The sequence below is a fragment of the Theobroma cacao genome, chromosome 7 (assembly GCF_000208745.1).
Source record: "Theobroma cacao cultivar B97-61/B2 chromosome 7, Criollo_cocoa_genome_V2, whole genome shotgun sequence".
Lineage (NCBI taxonomy): Eukaryota > Viridiplantae > Streptophyta > Magnoliopsida > Malvales > Malvaceae > Theobroma > Theobroma cacao.
In genome coordinates this window covers 7,286,273-7,312,956 of record NC_030856.1, presented here as the reverse complement: position 1 = coordinate 7,312,956, position 26,684 = coordinate 7,286,273, and the positions used below count along the sequence as shown (strand labels likewise).

The 26,684-nt window shown below is 34.8% G+C and overlaps 3 protein-coding genes, 1 long non-coding RNA gene and 1 pseudogene across 4 annotated transcripts; 3 read left to right on the top strand and 2 right to left on the bottom strand.

Moving 5' to 3' along the window:
• On the top strand, nucleotides 1,176–2,390 carry LOC18594267 (serine/threonine-protein kinase fray2). Its single transcript, XM_007021774.2, has one exon. The coding sequence runs from the start codon at nucleotides 1,176–1,178 to the stop codon at nucleotides 2,388–2,390; it is 1,215 nt and encodes a 404-aa protein (XP_007021836.2).
• LOC108662888 lies at nucleotides 13,035–13,936 on the top strand. The gene is made up of 2 exons (XR_001928744.1): nucleotides 13,035–13,096; nucleotides 13,373–13,936. It is a non-coding gene; the product is annotated as an uncharacterized LOC108662888 (long non-coding RNA).
• On the bottom strand, nucleotides 14,130–15,835 carry LOC108662754 (annotated as a pseudogene).
• On the top strand, nucleotides 17,067–18,206 carry LOC18594265 (serine/threonine-protein kinase fray2). The gene has a single exon (XM_007021772.2). The coding sequence runs from the start codon at nucleotides 17,067–17,069 to the stop codon at nucleotides 18,204–18,206; it is 1,140 nt and encodes a 379-aa protein (XP_007021834.2).
• Nucleotides 18,675–26,312, bottom strand: LOC18594264. The gene is made up of 7 exons (XM_007021770.2): nucleotides 25,965–26,312; nucleotides 25,741–25,874; nucleotides 24,710–24,896; nucleotides 23,503–23,649; nucleotides 21,669–22,340; nucleotides 20,752–20,931; nucleotides 18,675–19,873 (listed from the first exon to the last, which is right to left on the bottom strand). Exons 1-7 carry the CDS (start codon nucleotides 26,085–26,087, stop codon nucleotides 19,697–19,699), a joined length of 1,620 nt encoding a protein of 539 aa, XP_007021832.2. The 5' UTR covers nucleotides 26,088–26,312; the 3' UTR covers nucleotides 18,675–19,696.

Genomic DNA, 26,684 nt, shown 5'->3' with positions numbered 1-26,684 from the left:
TTTTACTTTCTACATCAACATCATGTGCATATAAAATGACAAGTAACAATTTAAACTAATGACAATTAGTCAATTATTAATAAAGAATTATTCGATCTAAAATAAAAATAAAAAAATTTGATTGAATGTGATAGAAGAATAAAATATTATTTGAATTTTTTAAATTATTTCTTGAGTTTAATTTTAAAGTATTATACCAAAATTAAACTACCACTTATAATATCATGATTTATCCCTAAATAAAGTAATATTCTATTATGTACAATTAAATGTACTCAAATATCTAATACAAATTGAAATGATCTTTCTTTCTATTTGGTAATGGCTTCTTATAGTTGTTTTAGAAAATATTTATAAATAAATATCTTCTATTTATCGGTTAGAAAATTAGTATATTAATATACCAAAACTAAAAAACTACATTCAACTTATTAACTCATTTTGCATAGTGACTCATTTTTATTTATTTTCTTATTAATATTGACATCCTTATTAAAGTAAATTGATAATTTGGTTATTAAATTAAATATTGATTATTTTTATCTATTTTTTTTCTTATTAACCTTGAATTAAAAAAAATTAAATTTTAAATTAATATAAACGAAAGTAGAGTCCTACTTAAACTGATGTAATAAACGCAAGTTAGCTCACACGAATCCATGACTTTGCCAGCAAGGCGGTGAAGGAGGATTGAAACAACTTCACCAAGTCAACTATAAAAACAGAAAAGACCAGCCCTTTTAATATTCACAAGGACCATTCTGTTACTCTTTCTTGCTGTTTTGTTTCTGTTGCTTGGTTTTCCAATGGCAAGAATGGATTGGACTCACCGAACTCTAGCGATTACAAAGCAATTGTAATCTATCTTCAAGAAATTGGCCACAAAGCAATCTATCTTCCTTCAAAGGATGTTTGGCTCTCAAGTGTTTACATCTTAATCAAATAGCACAAGTATGGTTTGATAAAAGTCATTGCACTGGTTGAAGTCTTTTTTTTATTTATTTGTTTAAAAAATTATTTAAATATATAAAATTTTTATTAATTAATGTCAAATTTTTAATTATTTATAACAGCAAGGATACACGATCAAGACAACTTCACCAACTCAAACTATAAAAACAGAAAAAGCCATCCTTGAAGGACTATTCTATCACTCGCGATTGGCTGGTTTTCCGATGGGGAGAATGGGAGGGACTCGGAGTTACTCAGCGAACCCTAGCGATTACCAGCTTCTTGAAGAAATCGGCCATGGCGCCACTGCTACTGTTTACAAAGCAATCTATCTTCCTTCAAAGGACGTCCTGGCCGTCAAGTGTTTGGATGTTGATCGCTGCAGCGGTACTAATCTGGATGACGTACGTCGGGAAGCTCAAACACTGAGATTGATCGATCACCCTAACGTTCTTCGGGCATATTCTTCCTTCGTAGTTGACCGCAACCTTTGGGTAGTCATGCCGTTCATGTCGGAGGGTTCCTGCTTGCATCGCATGAAAACGGCTTATCCCGATGGATTCGAAGAGGCTGCTATCGCTTCCATTCTTAAGGAAACTCTTAAGGCTTTGGATTATCTTCACCGACAAGGACATATTCATCGGGATGTCAAGGCTGGGAACATACTGCTTGATAACAAGGGAACAGTTAAGCTCGCAGACTTCGGTGTTTCAGCTTGCATGTTCGATTCAGGAGACAGACAACGTTCGAGAAATACCTTTGTGGGGACTCCTTGCTGGATGGCACCGGAGGTCATGCAGTCAGGAACTGGATATAACTCCAAGGCAGATATATGGTCATTCGGCATAACAGCATTGGAGTTGGCCCATGGTCATGCACCTTTTTCCAAATACCCACCCATGAAAGTTCTGTTGATGACCATACAAAATGCTCCTCCACGACTTGATCAAGATTGTGATAAGAAGTTCTCCAAGTCTTTCAAAGATATGGTTGCGATGTGCCTGGTGAAAGATCAAACAAAGAGGCCCACTGCAGAGAAATTATTGAAGCACTCGTTTTTCAAGCATGCAAAGCCTCCTGAGCTTTCTGTGAAGAAATTATTTGCTCCTTTGGAACCACTGTCGAATCCTGCGAAACCCCTTCAGCTTAAAGATGCTGCACAACTCGCTCTGAAGAATATGCCTTCAGCAGACCAAGAAGCTACATCACGGAGTCAGTATCAAAGAGGAGTTAGCGCCTGGAATTTTGATATTGAGGATTTGAAAGCGCAAGCATCTCTGGTGCATGACGATGATGATGATGGTGATATTCACGAGTGCAAAGATGATGATCGAAGCACGAAATCAAGCCTTGGTGATAAGACTGCAGCTTCCTGTATTAGTTCTTCTATTGTACTTTCCAATGATCTATGTAAGAGCTGGGTCATAATTCCAGCTTAGTCAGTTAGTTAGTTAGCTGCTGTTTTCTGGGTGTTTCCCCAGCTTGTAAACATTTTCACAGAATTCTTCCTTTGGATGTTGAAATAAAAACTCAAAACTCAATTATCTCAAAAAATAAGGCTGCAGCTTACTATGAAAAATATGACTTATAAAACTTATAATTGCACATCATATACTGGTGTAGTACTAACAGAATGTGCCGTCTTTTTAGAATAAACAGGACAAATCTGGCAGAGATGCATCAAGAACCTTTGGTTCCGAAAACGGCGACCATAACCAGCGATACAAAGGATACTTAAATACAGAAAATATAGCATCATGTTGAGAATTCAAGGTCAAAAAAATGCTGCTATGGTAGATGGTTGTCTTCTAGATGAATTATCAGTATCAAGATATGTACACTAGGAGCTATAATTGGGGAGCCTCTCAAGATCTTTGCAGTGAATGCAGGTCCATGGTAATAAAGGGGGATCAACACAGTATGTTTGCATGTATCGTATCTGACAAGAAGATCCTCAGGTTCTTGAGAATGGCACTTGATGCGAACTGATGCTGATGAAGACTATTAAAAGCCCCAAACAAAGAGCACAATCAGTTCAGGAAAATCATGCTGTTGCATTGATTCCATAGAGCATATTCTACAGGTTGATTTGTCTAAAAAGGTGGCTCAATAGATCCTTTGATGAAGCCAATTTTGTTCTTGGCTGTGAAAGCATGAATCATAGATTTACTCCAGGACGGATAATTGGCTTCATTCAATTTGATTTGAACGAGCAGATGACTGGGATGATCTGAATGATGAATAAAATATGGGTTTGATGGATCTATTTTGAAACTGTTGTTGGTGGTGTTTGAATTTTTAAAATGGGATTTTTCTGATGAGGTTTGATCTTTACCTGCCATTTTTTAAGAAATCAAGTAAACAGGCCATCTTAAGAAAATAAACAACAGACTTCTTAAGAAAATAAAAAGCAGACTTGGAGAAGGAATAATAGGGAGCTGGCTGAATGCGTTTGTCATTTATAGAATACAAAACTATACACATATATCTCAATCAGTTCTACGTAATTCTAAGCCTTAGAATCCGAAATCCACTTTTAGTGGAATATGATTTACACTAACTTAAGAAAGTAAATATATGGAGACTATTACAATTTCATTTCTTAACATCACAAGCCGGAAAATAGATTCTGCAAAAATATAAGTATCAGAAAAACATATACAGATCAAGAATCAGAACTAAAAAGCTGCAGAAAAATGCTTTTACCAATGCTTTAAAGCAAAGCTTTAAAACAAAACAAACTAACACTATAAAGCCTCTTTTAAGCAAAGCTGTCAGGGCGCTAAATTATTTTTTAGACCTAAAGCACACACTTATAAATTCATGTACAAAAACCATCAAAGCAAAGCTTTCAAGGGCATGCACAACAAATCCACAATTGAAAGCAAAAAAAAAAAACATTTATAGAGTTACTGTCTTTGGGACAGAACAGAGTTACTGATTCAACTGTGTAGTGGCATCAAATCAACTGACATACTTTACTATGAAATGTAAAGGGTACCTCACCTCATTACCACTATTGTTGCTTAAAATTCATTGATTGACATACTGGTTTACGACAATAAGTAAAATCATTTGGTCCTTTCGTACAATGATTCTACCTTCGCTACAAATTGGTCTCGTATTAGTTTACAAGTCACTATATCAATAGATCTATAATAAACAGCTCATTATGCATTCATGAAAATGAAACAATCATCCGAAAATGGTACACCATCAATCAAAGATCTTTTTAGTTGTATAACTGAAAGATGCATTATGTATCTGGACAAAGAATTTGTATGGGGTGTGTACTAAGAGAAATAAAGCAAGAAAATAGTGAGGGAGGGAGAAAAGGCAATGAGGAAGAGAATTTTATGCAATTACCTCATCCAACAGTGCAGATTTAGACCAACCAGATAATCCAGAACCTCCATCGCCAACATCAATTGTTTCATATCTAACATCATCATGAACATTGGATTTGTTTGAAAACACTTTACATATTTTGGTATCATCCCCTTTGCAAGATAATGGATGGCCAACAACAAAAGGGATCCATGACTGCAGAATCATATCAAACCCAGCTGCTCGTGTAGGATATTAAGAATAATTGAAGGAATGCTAGCTATAATATATATGAAATTGAAAGGGAAGAGCAAATAAAGGAGATGAAAAGAATGTGTACCCTGTGGTCAACCCAATCCTATATACATGAATAACAAAATAAGTGTCCACAAGCAAAACCTCTATTGTTGAACTAAACTCAGTCCAATGTATAAGACATGATAATTCCATTGAAATAGGTAATCTGGAAGCAAGCTCTATATGACCAACATCTTGGCTCTCTTTCTCACCATCAGAGCACCTATCTGGTGAAGTTCTTTCTGAAACAAATAATGATCCTTCCCGGGCAAAGAATGTAGAGAAGTAACACTTGCATGCATGCAACACATGTTTGACCCTTAACTAAGTTTGCTTTCTTAGTTTGTATCATTTTGCTTTGTTGTACTATAATTAAAGCTTTAATGTTTGTTTTGAGCTGTCCCTTTACATGTGAGTGTCCTGTAATCTTGTTTTACATTTGTTAAACATATTTACTTGTGTTCTTCATGTAAACAAGGTATATAAGCCTTGTTTTATCTTCTTAATGAAAGAATATCAAATCCTATCTTCATTCTCTACTCTCTTCTTTTTTCATATACTCTGTTCTCAAGTCTCTTTTGCATTAACATGGTATCAGAGCATTTTTAGGATCTTAGTTGGACTTGAAGAACCAAGAATCTTTCTTCTTTCTTTGTTGTTTCATCCTCCAACCTCTTCAGCATGTCTTCACCTTCAGCTTCTCATATGTCTCCATCAATGTTTGATGGCAAAAATTATCAAGTATGAATTGTCAATATGGAGGCTTTTCTCAGAGGTTATGACCTCTAGACAACCATTGAAACTGAAGAACAACCTACTGCACTGAGGGATAATGCAACAATTAATCAGATCCAATAGTACTCTAAAGAAGTAACAAAGCGTTACAGGGCTTTATCCTTCATTCAAGCAGTCGTGTCTGAGAAAATATTTAGTAGAATCATGAGTTGCAAAACTGCAAAGAAAGCATGGACTAAGCTTGAGGAAGATTATATACGCACAACTAAAACCAAGCAAATGCAAGCTCAAAACCTTCAAAGAAAGTTTGAACTTATCAAGATGAAGAAGACACAATCTGTTTAAGATTATATTGATCAAGTCAGTCATCTGGTAAATCAAATGCAACTGCTTGGGGATGACTTGTTAGAAATTCGATTTGTTTAGAAAATACTCATCAATTTACCTAAGAAATTTGAAGCAAAGATCACTTCCTTAGAACAAACTAAGGATCTGTCATAACTCACAGTATTTGAGCTAGAAAATGCACTCAAAGCCACAGAGCAAAGGAGAATAGCTCGATTGCAGGCTAATGTAGAGAATGCCTTATTTGCTACAAGGAAAAGGAAAACAAATGCAAATACTCATAACAAGAAGATTACTAGAGACAAACAGAAAAAGCCTTTACATGCAAGTTAATCTTCAACTAGGAAAAGTAAGTACAAAGTTCATTGATACCTCTTTAATATAGAGTTATTGGAACTTAATTTTGATATTAATTTAGCTTAGTTCTTATAGTAATGCATAGAAATTAGTAAATTTTATTTAATTATTTTAAATTAGTTAATTTAGGTGAGTCAATCCAATCTTAGTTAATTTTATGTTCAATTTGGTGTTAATGTTATTAAAATAGGTTGTTATTGATTTATTTGTGCTTTTGTAAGTGTTTGATGAAAGAAGAATTTTAGTGGAAGAAGAAGAGCAATTTCAAGGTGTAAATTTCTACCGCACATGGTTCGTTATTTGGACCATAACTCTCTTTACAAAGCTCCATATAAGATGAGTTTTAGACCATTGGAAAGATAAGAGAAAAAGATACAACTTTTATGTTTACTACTTCAGTCAATTCGGCTTGAAAAGTGGTCAAAAATCTTGTCGAATTTAGAGCACTACAGCAGTCATAGAACAATTACGATTTCCACTATCTAAATGGTCCAGGCCACAGCTTTGGAGGTAGTAGGCTGCGGCCCACATAGTCTGATGAGAAAATCCTAATTGGAATTGACTTTTTTCTTCACCCAACTTGGCCTAACTTCAAAACCCTGTAAAAATAATATTTAGGAGGAATTTTAGGAGAGAACGAAACACCAAATTGACAATTGAGAGTCAAGCCACAAAGTCATTAAAGCTAAGAAGAATTTGAGGGATTCAAGGAGATTTGGAGATCAAGAATACAATTCTTGGATTTTTTCTATCTTTATGTTATTCTCTTATTTTCTTGGTTTTGTTTTTAATGTTTAAATTTTATTTGATGATGATGTGTGACTTGATGGGGAACTAAATTATTAATCTAAGATTATTATTGAACTTAATACATAGTCTGATTTATTTATCTCTCGTTTACTTATGTTTGATAGAATTAAGTTGTTTATTTGATTCTATTCTTAATGCTTCTGATTGACTAGCCACCAATTAGATTGAATTGGAAACCTAGGTTAAACTTTGACGAAGAAGATTTAGGTAAACCTTGAATAGAATAGCATATGATTGAATACACTTAGTTGATTAGGTGATTTGATTTGCATGTAAGGTGGACATATACCTATAAGCCATACGTAGCCAAGATTAGAGTACGAACTTAATGAATCTTTCTTCAATTTAATTTATATAGACATATAGTAAATTAATTGAGAGATATTTTTATGAAAAACACGACAGAGACTTGTAAATAATTTAAAACTCTAGGTTAGCAACTTAATCCATTAAACTGAGTTAAGAGAGAGAGATAATATTCAGATGAAGTATTGAGGGATATCATAATCTTAGGTCTAGTAATCACTAGAAGTTAATAAAATAATTTTGCTAACATATTTTAGATTAGCTATTATTTTATTAGTCTACCATTTTAATTTTAATTATTTAGATAAAATTAGAGTGTTTTAATTTTAGTAGTTAACAGTAAGAATTAATTCAATTCTTTGTGGAATCGACACTCTACTCATCACTATATTATCTTTACAATACGTATACTTGCGTAGGTAGAAAATTGAACAACATTTGTACTTACTGCAAAAAGAAAAATCACCTTGAAGAATAGTGTTGGTTTAGAGCTAATGCTAAGTGTAAAGCTCGTAATGAATTGGGGCATATAAAGAAAGTTTGCAAGAATAAGACTACTATTACTACAGATAAAGCTCTTCAAACAGTTGAGGCTACTATTAAACCTGAAGAGACTCTATTCATGGCTTTGGAAAACTCAGTATATGATGTTGATAATCATGAGCGATTGATGGACAATAGGCGTTCAAACCATGTCACTTCAACTAAAGCTGTCTTTGTTAACTTAGACAAGAATTACCAGTCGAGGGTTAAACTAGGAAATGGAGTCTACCTTCATGCTATTGGCAAAGGTAGTGTTAAAATTCATACATCCACAGGTCCCAGGTACATATCTGAAGTTTTGTTAGTACCTTCAATCACTTCAAATCTATTGAGTGCTGGATAGTTAGTTGAAAACCATTATACATTACTATTTAAAGATAATGCCTATGTTATTTTTGATCCTTCTAGTTCTTATTTAATAACAATTCCAATGCACAAAATGTGTTTTACAATGGATGTTGATCAGTTTTGTTTGCAAGCAAAAGAAACTGATTCAAATATAACAAATCTATTGCATAAATAGCTTGGTCACCTTAATTACAAACCTTTTAAACAGGTTAGTAATTCTGGTCCACTAAGAAGCTTACTAAAGTTAACTAGTGAAGAATTTGTGTGTAATGCATGTCAATATGGGAAGCTCTCCAAGAAGCCCTTTTCCCTATGCAATCAGTTATAGAGCCAAGAATAGACTTGACTTGATTCATTTTGATGTAGTAGGACCAATGAAGGTAAAGTCTTTGAATGGCAGTAGATTTTACCTGATTTTTATTGATGACAAAACTCATTGGTGTTGGATATATTTTATGAGAGCTAAATTTGAAGTCTTTAAGTTATTTCATAGATTCAAAGCTAAGGTGGAAGTTGAAACAAGCTCCAAAGTTAAGGTTCTCAAAATAGATAATGGTGGAGAAGATGTCTCCAATGAGTTTCATGTACAAGGTAGTAGATAAACAGCTTATGAAGGGGATTAGAGTTGGTTCTTCTAGCTTATTTGTTTCTCATCTTCAATACATGGATGACATAGTAATTCTATGTGAACCTAACCCTCTGTTCCTCTTAAATAAAAATTTGTTGTGATGTTTTCAAGTAGTCTAGGTTTGAAAATCTATTTTCAGAAAAGCTCCCTCTTTGGTATTGGAATTGACTACAATTTGGTGAACTGATGGGCTAGCATGATCCACTACAAAATAGGTAAGTTACCTTCCATTTACCTTGGTCTTCCCTAGGGCATTACTTCAGATTCAGTCAATGTTTGGCAGCCAATCATAAAAAAATTGGAGAGTAGATTATGCTCATGGAAAACTAAAACAATATCCATGGGCGGCAGGATCACACTCCTAAAGTCTATCTTGAGTAGTATGTCACTATTTTTTATGTCCTTATTCCAAATACCAACCAACGTTAGACAGACGATTGAGAAGATTCAATGAAGATTTTTATGAGGAGGCCCCAATCTCGTTTGCAAAAAGCATCATGTTAGTTGGTCCATTATATGTAACCCCCATGATCTTGGTGGTCTTAGAGTTGTGAAACTTGGCTTGAAAAACCAAGCATTCCTTAATAAGTGACTCTGGCATTATGGTAATGAGTCGGGCAATCATTGGCAACGTATTGTGGATGCAAAATCTGATCTTGATTAAAACAGCTTCATTCTTAGGCTTGGTAACCCTATCAAGACCTTTGGAATTTGGAAAATTATTACTAGGCCACTCTTTAGGACATGTGACTATTGTCCGAATGTGATGGAAGGAATGGGAATGTCGCTAGGGAATGGTTCCTGTACTAGTTTCTGAGAAGATGAATGGGTGGATGGCGCTATTCTTAAAAAAGCCTTCTTAGAATTTATACTTTGGCCATTAAAAAGGTGGGATGCATTGCTGATTTTGGAAAATGGGTTGATAGAGACTAGAGTTGGAAGATTAATCTAAGGAGAAATGTGTTTAGCTGGGAGCTTGATCAATGGGAGTGCTTCAACAACCTGCTCAATGATCAACATCTCCACAGGGACTTCAATAACAAGCTTGTTTGGAAAGGGACTTCCGAAGGTGAATACACACTCAAATCCTTCTATCACCGAGTAACCCTCTCTAAGCCTTCCACTAATGACCACTGAAAATTCATTTGGACTAGTCTTGCCCTTTTTATAATCGAAGTTCCATGCTATCGAATTCTACATGATAGATTGGCTGTTAAAAGCACTCTTGTGAACATGGGGATTATAAGCGATGAGGTAACCACATGCCTTCTCTGCAAACAATAAGTTAAAATGGTATGACATTTATTTTTTACCTATGTCAAAACGTGAAATTCGTGGCTACGATGAAGTCCTATGTGAAATATTCACTAGGTAATAATGATCCCTTAGTCCGTTTCTTGTCCTGGTTGGACATTATTAGCCCTTTCAAGAATGGGTCAGTATGGAAAATGGCTTGCTATGCCATATTATGGACTATCTAGATGGGTAGGAATGATACTATTTTTAGAGGCAAATTATGGGATGGCGAGCACCTCTTGAAAGTTACTAAAATTAGAGTCACATGGTGGATGAAGGCTAAATGGTCGGAGGTTAGTGTCCCAATATGCAATCCTGCTAGGCAGCCTAATGAAGGAGCTATTCCTCAAAAAATTCAGACACTTAAAAAGTAAAATACTTAGACCATCCCTATTTAAATATGCCTCAAATTCAACACAGATGGGGATTTAAAGGCTGCTCAGGAGATTCAGGCATTGGGGAAATCTTAAGAAATGAATGTGGTGAGGTGCTTATTCTTTTCTCCAAGTTCAGTGGAGTGTTAGACTCCAACAAGGCTGTAACACCCCGTATCCTCGTTTAATCGTCAACAAGACCTATCAATAAGACAAAGGGACAATTGATGTAAATTTAGGTGTCGGAGAGCGATTACGGACGAAAAGAATATTTTAAAAATAAAATATTATCAATTACGGGAATTAATATGAAAAATGGGCATAGGTTTAATTTAAGTGGGGGAGAGTTTATATGTAAACTTTATTATTTTGAGAAAATAAAATAATTAAATTATGAGATAAAAATATATATATAATAATAGTAAGAATTTTTTTTAAAATAATGAATTAGGTAGTAGTGGCCGGCCATTTGAGGAACAAAAGGAATTGAAATTGAAATTAAAGTGATGATGAAGACAAATGTTGAAAAGGCCGGTCAACTAAGCAAAAACGAAAGTCAAGCAAATTTATTTGTGTGAAGTGATTGAACAAGCAATGGAAGACATAAAAGAGTGGGGGGCCGGCCATTTTAAAATAGGAAAGAAAGAATAGAATAATGAAAAGAAGAAACAAGGATGAAAAGAGAGAAGATAAGAATGGATGTGGTTGCATGTGACTTATTAAGAGTCAAAGTAATAGTAAAATAATAAGAAATTATCTCTTTTTATGGTGAATGATGGTAGGGGCCGACAAGGAGTAAAAAGAGAAAGAAAGATTGAATGAAAGGAGGGAGATAAGGACAAAAGTTGTCATGTCCGGTCTTTTCTCCCTTCCACATGAAAATCATTCTTTCTTCTTCCTTCTTAACAGCAGCATATGGAGAAAAATAAAAAGGGAGAGAAGGCCGGCTAAAAACGAGAGAAGCAAAGAAAGAAAGGAGAAAAGAAAAAGAGAGAAAGAGTGAGCTAGAAAGAGAGATTTTGTGCTACCACTTAGAGGAGTCAAAAGAGGAGATTTTTGCTGCAAATTTTAAGGGAAAAGAAAGCTAAGTTGCTGCTGGATTTTGAGGAAAGAAAAGAGAGAAAGCTGAGTATTGGGGTGCTACTGACGGTGAGAGAAAGAGAGGAAGAAAGTGCAGTCGATTGGTGCATGAAAGGAGGGAGAAGAAAGGAAGAGAAAAACGAGTAGAAGAGAGAGGAAGAAACGGGAAATAAAGGTAAGAAAATAATAAAAATATATATAATAATGATGTTAGAATAAAAAAATAGATATATTAATTAAGTGGGTTTTAATATTTAGGAGAAAAAAATAAATGGTGCACTGTGGTGAAAGGCTGAAGGAAATAACGAACTACTGGTAAGAAGGAGTAGCTTGATATGTCTTTGAATTAATAGCGACGTAACATCCCGCTATTGTGAGGTGAGTAGGGGGTGTCAATTTTAAAATTTTTGTAAATATATATACCTATACGTATAATTTATTTTAAATGTGAAAATTGTGGATAGCATGTGCTGGTAGCAATCTTAGGAAATTGTGGTTGCAAATTACGTTTAGAAATCGGTTTGAATATATATATATGTATAAATTATATGTAAAGTGTTTAGAAAAACGGGAAACAAGCCCTTTATACTGTTTTACATCAAAATTTGTGCCTTATATTTGTGTAGTGTGCATTCATGGTTATATTGATTATTCACCATGTGAATTATTATTTTGAAATTCATGAATAAATATATTTTGAGAAAATGATAGATTTTATCAATTCTTATGTTGAATACTTTGAAAATAATTTTAAGACGAGATTTCAAGGACATAAAGTGATTCTAAAATAATTTTTTTTTTTAAATCGAGAAATTCGAGAGTAGGTCGGATGTCACATCGGTTAAGTGTGACCCTCGTGCACGAGTGAGCTCTAGCTAGAGAACCATTGGGTCACCGACAGGCGGTTAAGCGTGGTTGGGGCCACTGCTTATGATATATGTATGTGTGGCTAGGCCACCAGATGATTTCATGGTTACGACCGTTTGATTCTCCGATGTCGGCCAACATCGTAAGACTGCCATGGCACATGGGAATCCGGTGAAGCGATGCTCTCGGATGTTATTACGTGATAGCGGGACCACGGGTTTATTTTCATTCCCTACTTGAGAGTGGCATCTCTGGATTTTCAAACTCATATTTCTTTGCATGGTGAAAACGAAAATTAACGGTTTTTCTACAGCTCCATTTATTTTTACGGTGAAATGAATTTTAACTCCTCGGGTGCGAAGTGATTTTTTATTTACGTATGAGTTTGATTAACATTTGATTTCATGGGAGCTTGCCAAATATACTGATTTGATTTAAGTAAAATGTCAATTGATTTTGACGGCGAAATTTTCTTTATGTAAAATTATTTTAATTCAATATTTCAAATGATTGACTTGAATAAGGTTATTGATCGGTTTTATAGCAAAGTTTTTATCTACCTTGGTTGATTTATCAATTGAAGTGTTTACAATGCGTAAGAAATCCTCGATTTTTCATGTAAGGCACACACTCCCGTTTGAAATAAATTATTTTTTTAAATCTTGCATTTTTATAATCAACTGATCTGCTATTTGCTTGTTTCTCATCTACGCCCTACTCACGGAGCCGATGATCACTAAGTCTGTGAGACTCACACCCCTCTTTTCCCTCTTTTGCAGACAATGATCGACCTAACGAGTAATCATCAGCGCGTTCAGCCCACCGCAAATAGGTAAAGGCATCTCATGGCCTTTTATTCCGAGTCGCTCCGCTGTTAGAGATTGAGTTGTAGTACTTTGGTTTTACTATGTAAACAAATATTAGTTTTGATAAAAACATAAATTTTAGATTCTTGAACTTAATGTATTTAACTGTGATATCATGACTTAAAGTCAAAATTTAATGGTTATGCTTCTTGTGAAATTTTAAATTATAAAAATATTTATGGTTCAAATAATAATACGGATTAGTAAATGTGTACAATGAGTTATGGAGAAATTTCTTTCAGGCTTGTTCGGGACTTGGCGAGATCTCTCGGAGGTCTCGAACTCCGGTAGCGACTGAGGAGGGGTCGTTACAAAGGCTGAGCTGCTAGCGGTTAAAGAAGCAACGATAATCTTTGCTACGTCCAAGTGGTGCTCCTCTCACACTCTCCTCCATGAATGTGATAATTGTAATGTTGTTAATTGGATCTTCAATCCTCATGATGTTCCTTGGAAATTAAGGAAATTGGTTATCCAAACTTGCGTTGTTCTTGGCAAAATTAGTACGTGGGAAATTACACACATTCCCCGTTCTGCCAATGAAAAGGTAGACTCACTGCTAAAAAAGGTGTTCTTAGAACCAAAGAGCTTTTTTGGGTCAATCATGCAGACTGAACCATCCTTTTGTGTTTCTTGCTTGTTTTGTGCTTATGTTTGCTCAATCTGGTCCTTTTGCATTTAGTCTGGAGGTTTTGTGGTTCATAGCTTACTTGTTCTCTCATTGGTTGCCTTTGTAGATAGATCTGCTAAGTACAAGGTAAAGGCTTCATGTTATGATTCAATGCATAGTCATGTCTTGTATACGTTGATTCACTGCGGCATTTTTTCTTTTTTTGGATGGTTGGGAATCTGTTACTTGGTACAAGGATATACTTATCCCCTTCTTTTAATATAGTTATATAATCATTATCTTTGCTTCTCGAAAAAAAAGAAAGAAAAAGAAAAGGTCACCCCCTTCCTACAAATCTAATTAAGCTAATGACTACAAAAAGTTTAACTGAACTAAGTTGAGAAATTGCATTGAAGCTTTGGATAAATGTCATAAATGAGCCATCTTGCCATGAATTTGTAAGCCTCTTGTGTCAAATGAGAACCAAGACTCTTATCAGGATTGGAACACATCGGCACTCTAAAAACTCCACATATTTTCATCAAGCTGAAGTTATAATCTCCTCTAGTTCCACAACAAGATTTTTGTATCGATTTGATATGGAAACCTATTTAGACTCAAATGATATAATTAAAGAAGTCAGAAATAATCATGAGCTTAATGGTATTTTATAGAATTAACACATTCTAAATATATCTCTATGTGTAATGGCCAAAGTGATTAGAATTACCAAGTAGTTTAGCATTGCTTAAAAGCCACTGATAAGCTTGATAGTAGTTACCATAGACTATAATCACATTGGGATTTTTTTTTTTTTGTAGCTCTTCAATGGCTTGTTGGAGATGATGATTGTGATACATTGACAAGCTATTCAAGTAAGGCAATGAAATTTATCATAAGCAGTAGAATCATTGGTTTGAAATACTGCAAGAAAGATAGGCAAACTGCCCATTGGTAAGTTTCCAGGAACAATTAATTGTATGGCACCATAGTCAATGGTTCTCTGCAAATCAATAAAATGACCCAGATACTGATAATTAGCTAGCAAGTTGACAAGAAGAAATATGACTATATTTGTCATGTTTGTTAAGTTATGTGCCATTGAGATTTTGAAACTCATTTGAAAATGACCTTATAAGAGTTAAAAGTATTTCAATTTCAATTGAATCATGTATTTTTAAAATTATACATTTAATTGGTCACTTTCAAACAAATTAGAATTAATATCAAATTTTTGATAATTTATTATAAGGCTCGTAGTGTAATTATCCCATTTATTAATTACAAAACTTACTCTGACGGCTTTTTTTATGGCTTGGACAACATGGGGTACTAAAGCATTAACCTCTTCATGGGTCTTGCCTTCGAATAAGGCATAAGTACAGTCATTCGTTCCAATCTCTCCAATCATGAAAAGAGCTGTTTTATGTTTCTTAAAGCAAACTATCCAACAGCAAACAAATTGCCGGTGTCCGATATTGAATCTCCAAGCTGATATATGGCATTGAACGGGCAATTTTCGTGAATATGTGCATTACATGAAGGAAGAAGTGCAAGGGAGAAAGAGATGACAATAACATCCTAATTAGTTTTATGTCTATTTTTTTTTTACCTCTACAAGGTTATATAATTCCTTTAAAATTTTATATTTAGTATTCAATGCATAGATACAGTTAACTTTAATCAATGAAAAGAAGAAAATCATTCCCTAATTATACCAAACAAGATATATAAGATGAGAATTATCTTACTTCATATATTATTAATTTTACGCACCCGAGCATTTGTTTCATTGGTTGGTGCATAATCTTCTTGTCTAAAAAGTAGGATTCGAATCCCCCCTCTCTCAATTATAAAAAAAAAATTACGCACATGAAATACATGGTGAAATAAAATCATCTAACTTACCCACTTTCTTCTCTTATTTTATTTTGTTTCTATGTAAATGCGTTCGTATTATTCCTTGTAACTAATCAATGAACTAATGTCCATAAAATTGTTTATGAATCGAAAATATATTTAATTCTTGGGATATTCTTAGAAGAGGTAGTTAATCACCTTTGTGGTCTTGAAATGTCTCATTGAAATGGCTAGACATCTAGTCAAGTTGTTAAATAAGTATTTATTTCTATTGTGTTTAATCAAATTTTTATATTTTTATTTTAAGTCAAATAAACGTTTATAACTAATAGTCAATTAAGTCAAAATGTCACTTATTATTTTACACTACATGACGCTAATGTGATATATTGATATATTACAATAGATGATGACGTAGTTTGCCGATGTAACATGATTGGTATGGTCATGTAACAATTTTTACCTTCCACATCAACATTATGTGCATATAAAATGACAAGTGACAATTTAAATTAATAACAATTAGTTAACCATTAATAAAGAATTATTTGATCTAGAATAAAAATAAAAAAATTTGATTGAACGTAATAGAAGAATAAAAAATTATTAAAATTTTCTTAACTATTTCATGACTTTAATTTTAAAGTATTATACCAAAATTAATCTACCACTTATAATATCATGATTTATCTCTAAATAAAATAATATTCTATTATGTACAATTAAATGTAATCAAATATTTAATATAAAATTGAAATGATCTTTCTTTTCATTTCTTAATAGCTTCTTATAGTAGTTTTAGATTATATAATTTCCTTATCTAAAGAGTAAGATTGGAATCCTTCTTCCTTCAATTATAAAAAAATATATCTTTTATTTAGCAGTTCGAAAATTAGCATATTAATATACCAAAACTAAAAAAATATATTTAATACACTCAAGGCGGTATATAAATATGCCAACTCAACTATAAAAGCAGAAAAGGCCAGCCCTTTTAATATTCACAAGGACCGTTCTATTACTCTTTCTTGCTGCTTTCTTTCTCTTGGTTGGTTTTCCAATGGCAAGAATGGAATGGACTCAGCGATTACAAAGCAATTGTAATCTATCTTCAAGCAATTGGCCACAAAGCAATCTATGTTCCTTCAAACGATGTTTGGCTCTCAAGTGTTTAGATCCTAATCAAATAACACAAGTATGGTTTGATAAAAGTCATTGCATTGGTTGAAGTCTCTTTTTTTAATTTAAAAAATTATTCAAATATATAAAAGTTTTTTTAATTAATGTCAAATTTTTAATTCTTTACAACAGCAAGGATACACCATCAAGACAACTTCACCAACTTAAACTATAAAAACAGAAAAAGCCAGTCCTTGAAGGACTATTCTCTTAATCTTATTGCTCTTTCTTAAACAGAAAAAGCCATCCTTGAAGGACTACTCTATCACTCGCGATTGCCTGGTTTTCCAATGGGGAAAATGCAAGGGACTCGGAGTCACTCAGCGAACCCTAGCGATTACCAGCTTCTTGAAGAAATTGGACATGGCGCCACTGCTACTGTTTACAAAGCAATCTATCTTCCTTCAAAGGACGTCGTGGCTGTCAAGTGTTTGGATCTTGATCGCTGCAGCGGTCCTAATCTGGATGACGTACGTCGGGAAGCTCAAACACTGAGATTGATCGATCACCCTAATGTTCTTCGGGCATATTCTTCCTTCGTAGTTGACCGCAACCTTTGGGTCGTCATGCCGTTCATGTCGAAGGGTTCCTGCTTGCATCGTATGAAAACGGCTTATCCCGATGGATTTGAAGAGGCTGCTATCGCTTCCATTCTTAAGGAAACTCTTAAGGCTTTGGATTATCTTCACCGACAAGGACATATTCATCGGGATGTCAAGGCTGGGAACATACTGCTTGATAACAATGGAACAGTTAAGCTCGCCGACTTCGGTGTTTCAGCTTGCATGTTCGATTCAGGAGACAGACAATGTTCGAGAAATACCTTTGTGGGGACTCCTTGCTGGATGGCACCGGAGGTCATGCAGCCAGGAACTGGACATAACTCCAAGGCAGATATATGGTCGTTCGGCATAACAGCATTAGAGCTGGCCCATGGTCATGCACCTTTTTCCAATTATCCACCCATGAAGGTTCTCTTGATGACCATACAAAATGCTCCTCCACGACTTGATCAAGATTGTGATAAGAAGTTCTCCAAGTTTTTCAAAGATATGGTTGCGATGTGCCTGGTGAAAGATCAAACAAAGAGACCCACCGCAGAGAAATTATTGAAGCACTCGTTTTTCAAGCATGCAAAGCCTCCTGAGCTTTCTGTGAAGAAATTATTTGCTCCTATGCCACCTCTGTGCAATCCTGTGAAACCCCTTCAGCTTCAAGAGGCTGCACAACAAGAAGCTACATCGCAGAGTCAGTATCAAAGAGGAATTAGCGCCTGGAATTTTGATATTGAGGATTTGAAAGCGCAAGCATCTCTGGTGCACGATGATGATGATATTCACGGGGGCAAAGATGATGGTCGAAGCATGAAAGCAAGCCTGGGTGATAAGAAGTTGATACAACCTCCTCATGATCCGATGCTGGTTCTTTAATTTTGTTTGATTCTTTCTTTTGGTTGCAGACAAATAAATATTCAAGTTTGGTATTGAAGATTTGAAAGCGCAAGCCATCTCTAGACCATGTATTAGTTCTTCCTTATTGTACTAGTTCTTCTCCTATTAATGTACTTTCCAAAATGATCTATGTATGACCTCCTAGTTAGTTGTCAGGTGCTTTTCATTGGGTGTTTCCCCAGCTTGTAAATATTGTAGCAGAATTCCTGCGCTGAAATAAAAATTCAATTATTCAAAATAAGAAGACAAGGGTGTTGCTTACTGCAAAAAATTGACTCATTATTGCAAGATGACCATATATCATGCTGTTATGCCAGGGTGATATAACTTTGTTTTCTGCTCAAACAAGTTCATATTATTAATAAAGATAAGCTTACAGCAGCTTCACAGTTGATATTAATGAACTGGACAGGTCAGACTAATCGCCAATGACGCCAAACCATCAGAGAAAAAATACAAAACTACAATCCGTTCATAGATTCTAATAGTTCCAGTGAGCCAGAGGAAAAATACAGTCTTTCACATAGCCCACAGCCATTACTGTCCCTAAGTACGCCACCACAACCCGCCGGGTTTGCCTCCCGCAGAGCCATCAACGTGATATTTTAATTCATCGTTACTCGGGAGCATCCATGAAATACCACTTCTGGGCTCCTTTGCTATCTGCTGCCCTGTGGTCATCCAATGCATTGTCCACCAACCCATTTCTTCTATAGCCTTCAAAAGTCCCCCGGATCTTCCTATAGACAGTCCAAATACCCAACCAAAAGTATTATCGCCCTAGAATCTCCTTAACCGTCCGTCATCCAAGGATTCCATTCTGGTCTCTTTGGACCAAAACCATATCTGACTTGGTGCAGTTGACAATTCTTCTAAGAGTTACTTATTTTTACTACACTGTTAAGGCAACCTAACATTCCAATTCAGAATTCCCATACTAATCCAGCAAAATTCCCAACTGTTCAAGAGGGTTCAATACAACAGGAACCACAGCCAGCAAATGATAACCAAACATGTCTCACGTGTATCACAACCAGTATACCACAAACACAAAATATCACACAGGCAAGACAGGCCATGCATCTAGCATCATCAACACAATTAATTCATCAAAAACAGGGCAAAAAGGGTAAAAATGGAAGATGTTACCCATTCATTAAAAACAGGGCGATATAACTCCTTGCAGCTTATTCCAAAACTTATTATCGCACATCATGCTGATGTGGTACTAACAGAGAATTTGGAGATTCTTCCAGTTGATGTGCCATCGAGTAAGAATAAACAGGACAAATCTGCCAGACATGCATCAAGAACCTTTGGTTCAAAAAACAGCTAGCATAACCACCATCACAAAGGATTCTTTTTTACAGAAAATACAGCATCATGTTATAGACAACTCAAGGTAAAAAGAATGCTGCAGTAGTAGATGATCATCTTCTAGATGAATTATCAGTATCAAGACATCTATATTAGAAGGAATAAGTGGGGAGCCTTTCCAGATCCTTGCAGTGAATGCAGGTCCATGGTAATAAGGGAGGATCAAGACAGTATGTATGGACGTTTCGTATCTGGCAAAGATGACAGCTGACAAGAAGATCCTCAGGTTCTCGACAACGGCACTTTACACAAACAAAAGCTGATGAAGACTATTAAAAGCCCGGAAAAAAAAAAAGCCACAATCAGTTAAGGAAAATCAATTATAAGTGCCATAAGAAAGGAAAGTAATGCCAGTAAGACTAAGCAACTAATACCAATGGATGAAATGTAAAGTAGCAATGGTGGCAGGGAGTTAAAGACTGCAAATTCTAACTCTGCTGGGCTTATTATTTGCAAGATAATGATCTTACTTTTCACATCCATTGGTAATGCAAACAGTTTCCAGTATACAGAGGAAAAAGGTGTTTCACAAGTAGAAGACTTGTTTGGATAGCTTTGACAACAATTTGACATTTTTGAACATCTCTTAAAAAAATTCGTTGCGCCATAAATCTCACAAAAAGAAATGGCATCAATTCTTGAAGAGGGGCATTCACAGAATGGTACCTAAATGTGTATGCCAGCATGTGCATATGCACATTCGCATGTCATCATTGTCTTTGCCCCTTGTGTCCTCTCCAAACCTCTATCCCATCTGGTTGTCCTTTTTCCAACCAAATTCTCGTCAAATACATATCATACAGTTTTCTGCTAGACTTCTTTATGCACATTAATAGCATAAATGTTAAGAACAGAAAAATGGTACCTGCGATTCCCTGATTTCTGTTTTTTTTTTTTTCCCGGATACAAGAGGAGAGCATTAAGCTTGAAAATCTAGGATTTCTACCCATCTAACCATAGAAAAGGGGGATTCTACTCAAACTTTCAAGCCCCACAGCCACTCAAGTGGCCTATTTCACTAATTCCAAAGGGCTATCACGCAGAGCCACCATTCCAAAGAATAGCGTCATGATTTACTTCCACAAAAAATGCAGAAACAATGACCAAGAGTTAAAGCCTAAAAGAGATTTTCTAGTATTAGAGCTACCTGAACACCAAAACTAGGTCTTTCTTGATCAGGAAGAATAGAAACATCCATTGTTGATGTGGCACGTGGAATGGTTTGGGAGAAAATTTTTTGATCACAGATGGCCGCATCCTCCACCTTAGTGATGCTCATGAAACTTGCCTTGCACAAAGGACAGGTTGAAGTTTTTCTCCTTGAAATCTGCATGCATCATAGGAAAAAAATGATCATGTGAAACAAATAATCATGATATAAGATTCAAGCTAACGACACTTGAAAAACAGCAAGCTGTTTGTAGTTCCAAACCATAAAAAGAAAAGAATAGGCTTCTTTTCTACTTCTCTTATTCTCCAAAAATAGTTGGTAGAAACAGGGGAAAAAAGAAGGACCAAGAGATTGATAAATCAAACACTTGATTCCATTGGAATGTTATTTCCAAATAATTGTCTCAAAAGATCAAGAGAATGCACAAATTTGCAGTATTTACTTCTTAATTTGGAAACAAGCAAGATATTTAGGGAGTAGCAAACTCAAATGTCTAATTATTAGAATCAGCTTTGAATTAGCAGGCCAGTGTGACCTGGACCACCATTTTTTCAAAATAAAAAATGAACAAACATTAGTGTAAATGGCGAATGCTTGGACATAGTGACAAAAATAGGACCATAATACCCAATTAAGAGAATGGTCAAAAACATGAACAGAATGGATTGCATACAGCAAAGATGATTGTTTACAACACAAGATAGAAAATAAGCTAATCAAGAAGAGATTACAACGTCATATAGTATATATAATAAACAAATTATTAAACAAAGTATAATCATATCAAACCCAGATTCTCATGAAGGATATTAATGATAATTGAAGGAATGCCAGCTATAATATATATGAAATTGAAAGGAGGAGCAAATAAAGCAGATGAAAAGAATGTGTACCATATGGTCAGCCCAGTCCTGGATACATGAATAGCAAAATCGATGTCCACAAGGCAAAACCCCTCTTGTTGCACTAAACTCAGTCCAACATATAACACATGATAATTCTGTTGAATTGGGTAATCTGGAAGCAAGCTCTATTTGACCAACATCTTGGCTCTCTTTCTCAACATCAAAGCACCCAGCCGGTGAAGGTCTTTCAGAGACGGATGGTGCATCCTTTACGGGCAAAGTTGAACTTGTGGAAGGAAGTTGATGGTTCCATAATTTGATCTCCTCAACTTCTTCAATTTCTTCATCCACTCCCCTATGCTTACTGAAGTCATAACTAGATGGTGCTCCAATTTCAAATAAACTAACAGTCCTTTGATCAAGTGAGTGATCAGATGGATATATAACTCCACTGTATTGCTCATGGACCCTGGGTGGATAGCACTCTTGCTCAGAATCTGAAAGGCCAGACACAACAATTTCTCTATTAACATTCTTCACGAGCCTCCGTCCATTTCTCTGAGAAGATTCAGCCAAACAAGTGCCTCTGCTACCATTATGAATGTTTCTTTCTTCCCTCATCAAGTGAGTGGAATAATGAGCATTCAGCTCTTTGTTCTTTGAGATCTTCCTTTTGTTCCTCATAGGAGGCATAGAAGCATCAGAACTTGACTGTCCATGCTTTTCAACCAGAGAAAAGTAAGAAGCGAAGACAATAAAATCAGAGAAGAGAAATTATTCCTTAAAAGTCATACAATCACATACAAAAGTTCAAGCTCCGCTTTTGTATAAAATTTAAGCTAAAGCCAAGAGAATCTAACTGGTTGTCTCTAGAAAAGATTAAACAACCAATGCTTAAACTAGAAAAGAAACCTATAACAAATAATAACCTATCAATATATCTGAATAAGACATGGCTTAGTTTTATCACCTACCAAGACCCATATCATCAGAGGAATAATCAGAACTAAAGTTAGTATAGGATTCAAGAACTGAAAAATTATAGCAAAAGGAAATCCTGTGATTTTATCTTTAGATGACTTTGCATGCCGAAGATATATAGTGAGCAATTTAGAACGAGAAGATGTTAATAGAGTCATAATCAAGAAGATTTTGAATTTTGAAATATTCTTATATAATCTTATCCAGTTAACAAATCAGTTGCATTTATGTGAACAAAAGAGCCACAGATCTACATATCATAAGGTCCATTTTTCAAAATCACTTTTAACAGGACAATTTGTGCAGTAACTTATGCTCAGAAAATACTCTTGAACAAAAAATTTTCAATATCTCTCATTAGGCACTACCTCCCCTTGTCCAAATTGTCTGTTGTATGATGAGTATTTCCAAATGATATTAGTGTTTAATGCTCACCCAACAAAGAATGGCCAACCACGGATCCAAACAAATTTACTCATTTGTTAATTGAGATATCCTAAAGTCCCTTTTATTCCTTTAATTTGTCTTCAATAAATTCATGTACATACTTCTATCTATTAACTGTGTTCACATAATCATGGATACAGTGATGAAAGCAAGTGCAGAGAAGCTAGTCTAAGAGACAGTACTCAGTATGTTGGAAATGTTGCAGTAAAAATGACTTCTTTTACCCTGTTACATTTGGAACTTGCATAAGGTCAAAGATTAATGAGTGAGAGCAAATGCTTTATGTGAACAAGTTACAACGATAATTAATGAATACTGCATTTTCTAATAATGGCCGTGAAAAAAGTTAAAATAACAACTAAGACTATAAATAACCCTGTAACAAAAAAGTCAAGTTTAGAAAATATCCTGAAGAATTTGAATACAGAAAAAACAAGATAATATCACTCATTACCTTTTTCCTATCTAATCCATATGAACTTATCTCCTGAAAGTAGTTTCTACCACTAAAACAATTTTCCTCCTTCGAAGATTTTCTAAATGGTTTAGATCTCAGTTTAGAGGAACAACCTTTGATTTTCTCAAGCCCTGAAAATAGACTCTGCAAAATTAAAAGTATCAGAAAAACATATAAAGATCAAGAATCAGTACTAAAAAGCTGCAGAAAAATGCTTAAACCAATGCTTTAAAGCAGAGCTTTAAAACAAAACAAACACACATCCATGGTAAGTGCTAACACTATACAGCCTCTTTTAAGCAAAGCTGTCAAGCTGCTATATATTATTTATACCTAAAGTTAATATTCAATACAGATACTTACAACTCAAAAATTCAGAATTCAACTAACAAAACATTCCCCCTTTTGATTCCATCCACTCTCACATGCATGCACACACTCATAAATTCATGTACAAAAACCATCAAAACAAAGGTTTCAAGAAGCAAAATCTTCTTTAGTCTATCAACTAGACAAACACGTAAATTTATAGTTCTGACAAGGACAACTCAAAAGCCCTTAATCAATTTAATCCTGAAAGGGCTTGTGCAACAAATCCACAATTCAAAGAAAAAAAAAAACATTTACAGAGTTACTCTCCTTCGGCCAGAACAGAGTTACTAATTCAACCATGCAGTGGCATCAACTCAACTGACATACTTTACAGTGAAATGTAGAGGGTACCTCACCGCATTATTACTGTTGTTGCTTGAAATTCATATCTTGGATTAATGAAGTTTATTAAATATAAAAAATTTAAACCACAGGCCCACAACAATCTTACAAGCAGTATATACAAAATTACATTGATTGACGTACTAGTTTATGACAATAAGTAAAATCATCTGGTCTTTTTTGTACAATGATTCTGCCTTTGCTACAAATTGGTCTCATATTAGTTTACAAGTCACTAATGAAGACCTCATCATGCATTCATGAAAATGAAACAATCATCCAAAAATGCTACATCACAATCAAAGTTCTTTTTAGTTGTCTATCTGAAATAAGCATTATTTATCTGGACAAAGAATTTGTATGGGGTGTGTAATAAAGAGAAAGAAAGCAGGAAAAGAGTGAGGGAGGGAGCCTTTCACAAAAAATAAAAAATAACAAAAGAGTGAGGGAGGAAGAGAAGGCAATGAGGAAGGGAATTTTATGTAATGACCTCATCCAACAATGCAGATTTGGACCAACCAGATAAGCCAGAACCTCCGCAGCCAATATCAATTGTTTCATTTCTAACATCATCATGAACATTGGATTTGTTTGAAAACACTTTGCATTTTTTAGTCAAGGCATCCCCCTTTGCAAGATCATGGATCTCCAGCAACAAAGGTCCCTTTTCTTTTCCACTGCAAAGAAAATCAAAACCTACAAGTATGACTCCAACACCATCTCATTTCAACCATTTCTGACACTTCAAATATTATTAAGCAGTGACCAACTAGCACAATCATAAAAAATTTGACAACTTCTATTAAGGACTGCTTAGGGGAACTGATTTAAGGTGCAAACTTGAGAAATATGCTTTCATTCAATGCATTGCTCTCACCAAATTCTAGGCCAAACAATCCATTACATACAAAAATATTTCTATAAATGGAAATCACCTTAACTGGTTAACATAGCCACTCCTTAACATTTTCCAATTTGAAAGTAAATTCAGGCATTTCATGGGTCAAATAAACAAATGCTTACACTACATTTGAAAGGAGGAAAGAGGGATAAAGGAAAGGAAATGGAAAGAAAACATAAAAATAAAAAAGATATTTTCCCTCATTTCCTAGAAAGTAAATAGGCAGAAGTAAGGGGAAAATGGGCATTTTCATTTCCTAAAAATTCAATTCATCCGTAATCAAAGAATGAAAATGCTCATTCAGCTAAAATCAATCATTTTATGTACGATTTTATCCTCAATTATTTCCTTTCATTCTTTTTCCATCTCTTCTACCGTCATAGAAAGCTAAAAACAAATTTCTTTCCTTTCCTTCCCTTTTCCCTTTTCCCTTTTTAACCCATTTTTTTCCTTCCACCACTTTCCTTGCTTCCTACCAATCACAGCCTTAATACCGATCCCTCCAGCACAACCACCCAATCAAACCAGAATAATTCCACACCTCTGAACTAAAACAATCTACTTTTATAGATCTACAGAGAAAAATGTTCTCAAAAATTAAAAATCAAATAAGTAAAAACCTTTGCAACATATACGGAGCCTCAGGCAAACGCTTCCCTTCCTTTATACAATCTTCAAACCACCGATGATTTACGATTATCGTCTTTAACTTCTTAGCAAGTTCATATTTTCTTCCTTCGAATCTCCAACATACCTAACAATCAAATTTTTTCAATTTTTCGACTTTTTCCCATCAAATTAAAAGCAAAAAGAAAAAAAAAAGAAGAAGAATAAGGAAACGAACCAAATGGGTGGTTGATTGAGACAGAGAGCCAACATAATTGGCACCGGCATGAGAGATGAGCTTGATTAGATTGAACCGCTCCGAGCCGTGGTACCCACTCACCGTCGCCACCACTGATTCCATGCTTCTGTATTTTCTTTTCCCTTTTTTTTTTTGGTTTTAATGGGGAAAATTGGAGAATGTGAAAGTAAATTTGGGCAGATTCGGAGGAAACCCAAGTGAGAGAAAATTAAAGATCGAATTTCAAAAGGAATTAAAGAGAAAAATAAAGGAACACTATTTTTTAGATGAATTTTTCTTGTTCTTTCCACGGAAACGGTGTTTGCCGGGAAAGAAAGTTTTTTTGAATTTTCTGAGAGGGGGATATGGAGGGGGGAGGGAAGAGACAGCCAGGCCCATGAGCCCAGAGCATGTGGGCCGAGAGAGGCACAGTCAGGCCCAACATGATTTGGGTCGTGCCTGGAATAGCCTATGGCCATGAGCTACTTTTAAATTTAACAATTTGACAAATTATGTAATAAATTAAATATTCAAATTTATTGTCATAAACTTTACAAGGGCACCATAGCAATATAAGTAATTTTGATTTTTAATTTAATTTTTCATTAATTAATGATAAGTTCTTTAACTCATCTTCAAATTGTAAGTTCAATTTTGAAAATTTTAAAAATAGTTTTATTTTCTATTTAACAACTTCTATCGATCAATCTTCAGTTGGAA

Excerpts from the sequence above, each read along its gene's own strand:
- LOC18594267 (XM_007021774.2), top strand. The coding sequence starts at position 1,176 with ATGGGGAGAATGGGAGGGACTCGGAGTTACTCAGCGAACCCTAGCGAT.
- LOC18594265 (XM_007021772.2), top strand. The coding sequence starts at position 17,067 with ATGGGGAAAATGCAAGGGACTCGGAGTCACTCAGCGAACCCTAGCGAT.
- LOC18594264 (XM_007021770.2), bottom strand. The coding sequence starts at position 26,087 with ATGGAATCAGTGGTGGCGACGGTGAGTGGGTACCACGGCTCGGAGCGG. Across the intron at positions 24,897-25,740 it reads GCTCCGTATATGTTGCAAAG|TGGAAAAGAAAAGGGACCTT; the intron begins GTTTTTACTTAT and ends TTTTCTTTGCAG. Across the intron at positions 20,932-21,668 it reads AGGACTGGGCTGACCATATG|ATTTCAAGGAGAAAAACTTC; the intron begins GTACACATTCTT and ends TGATGCATGCAG.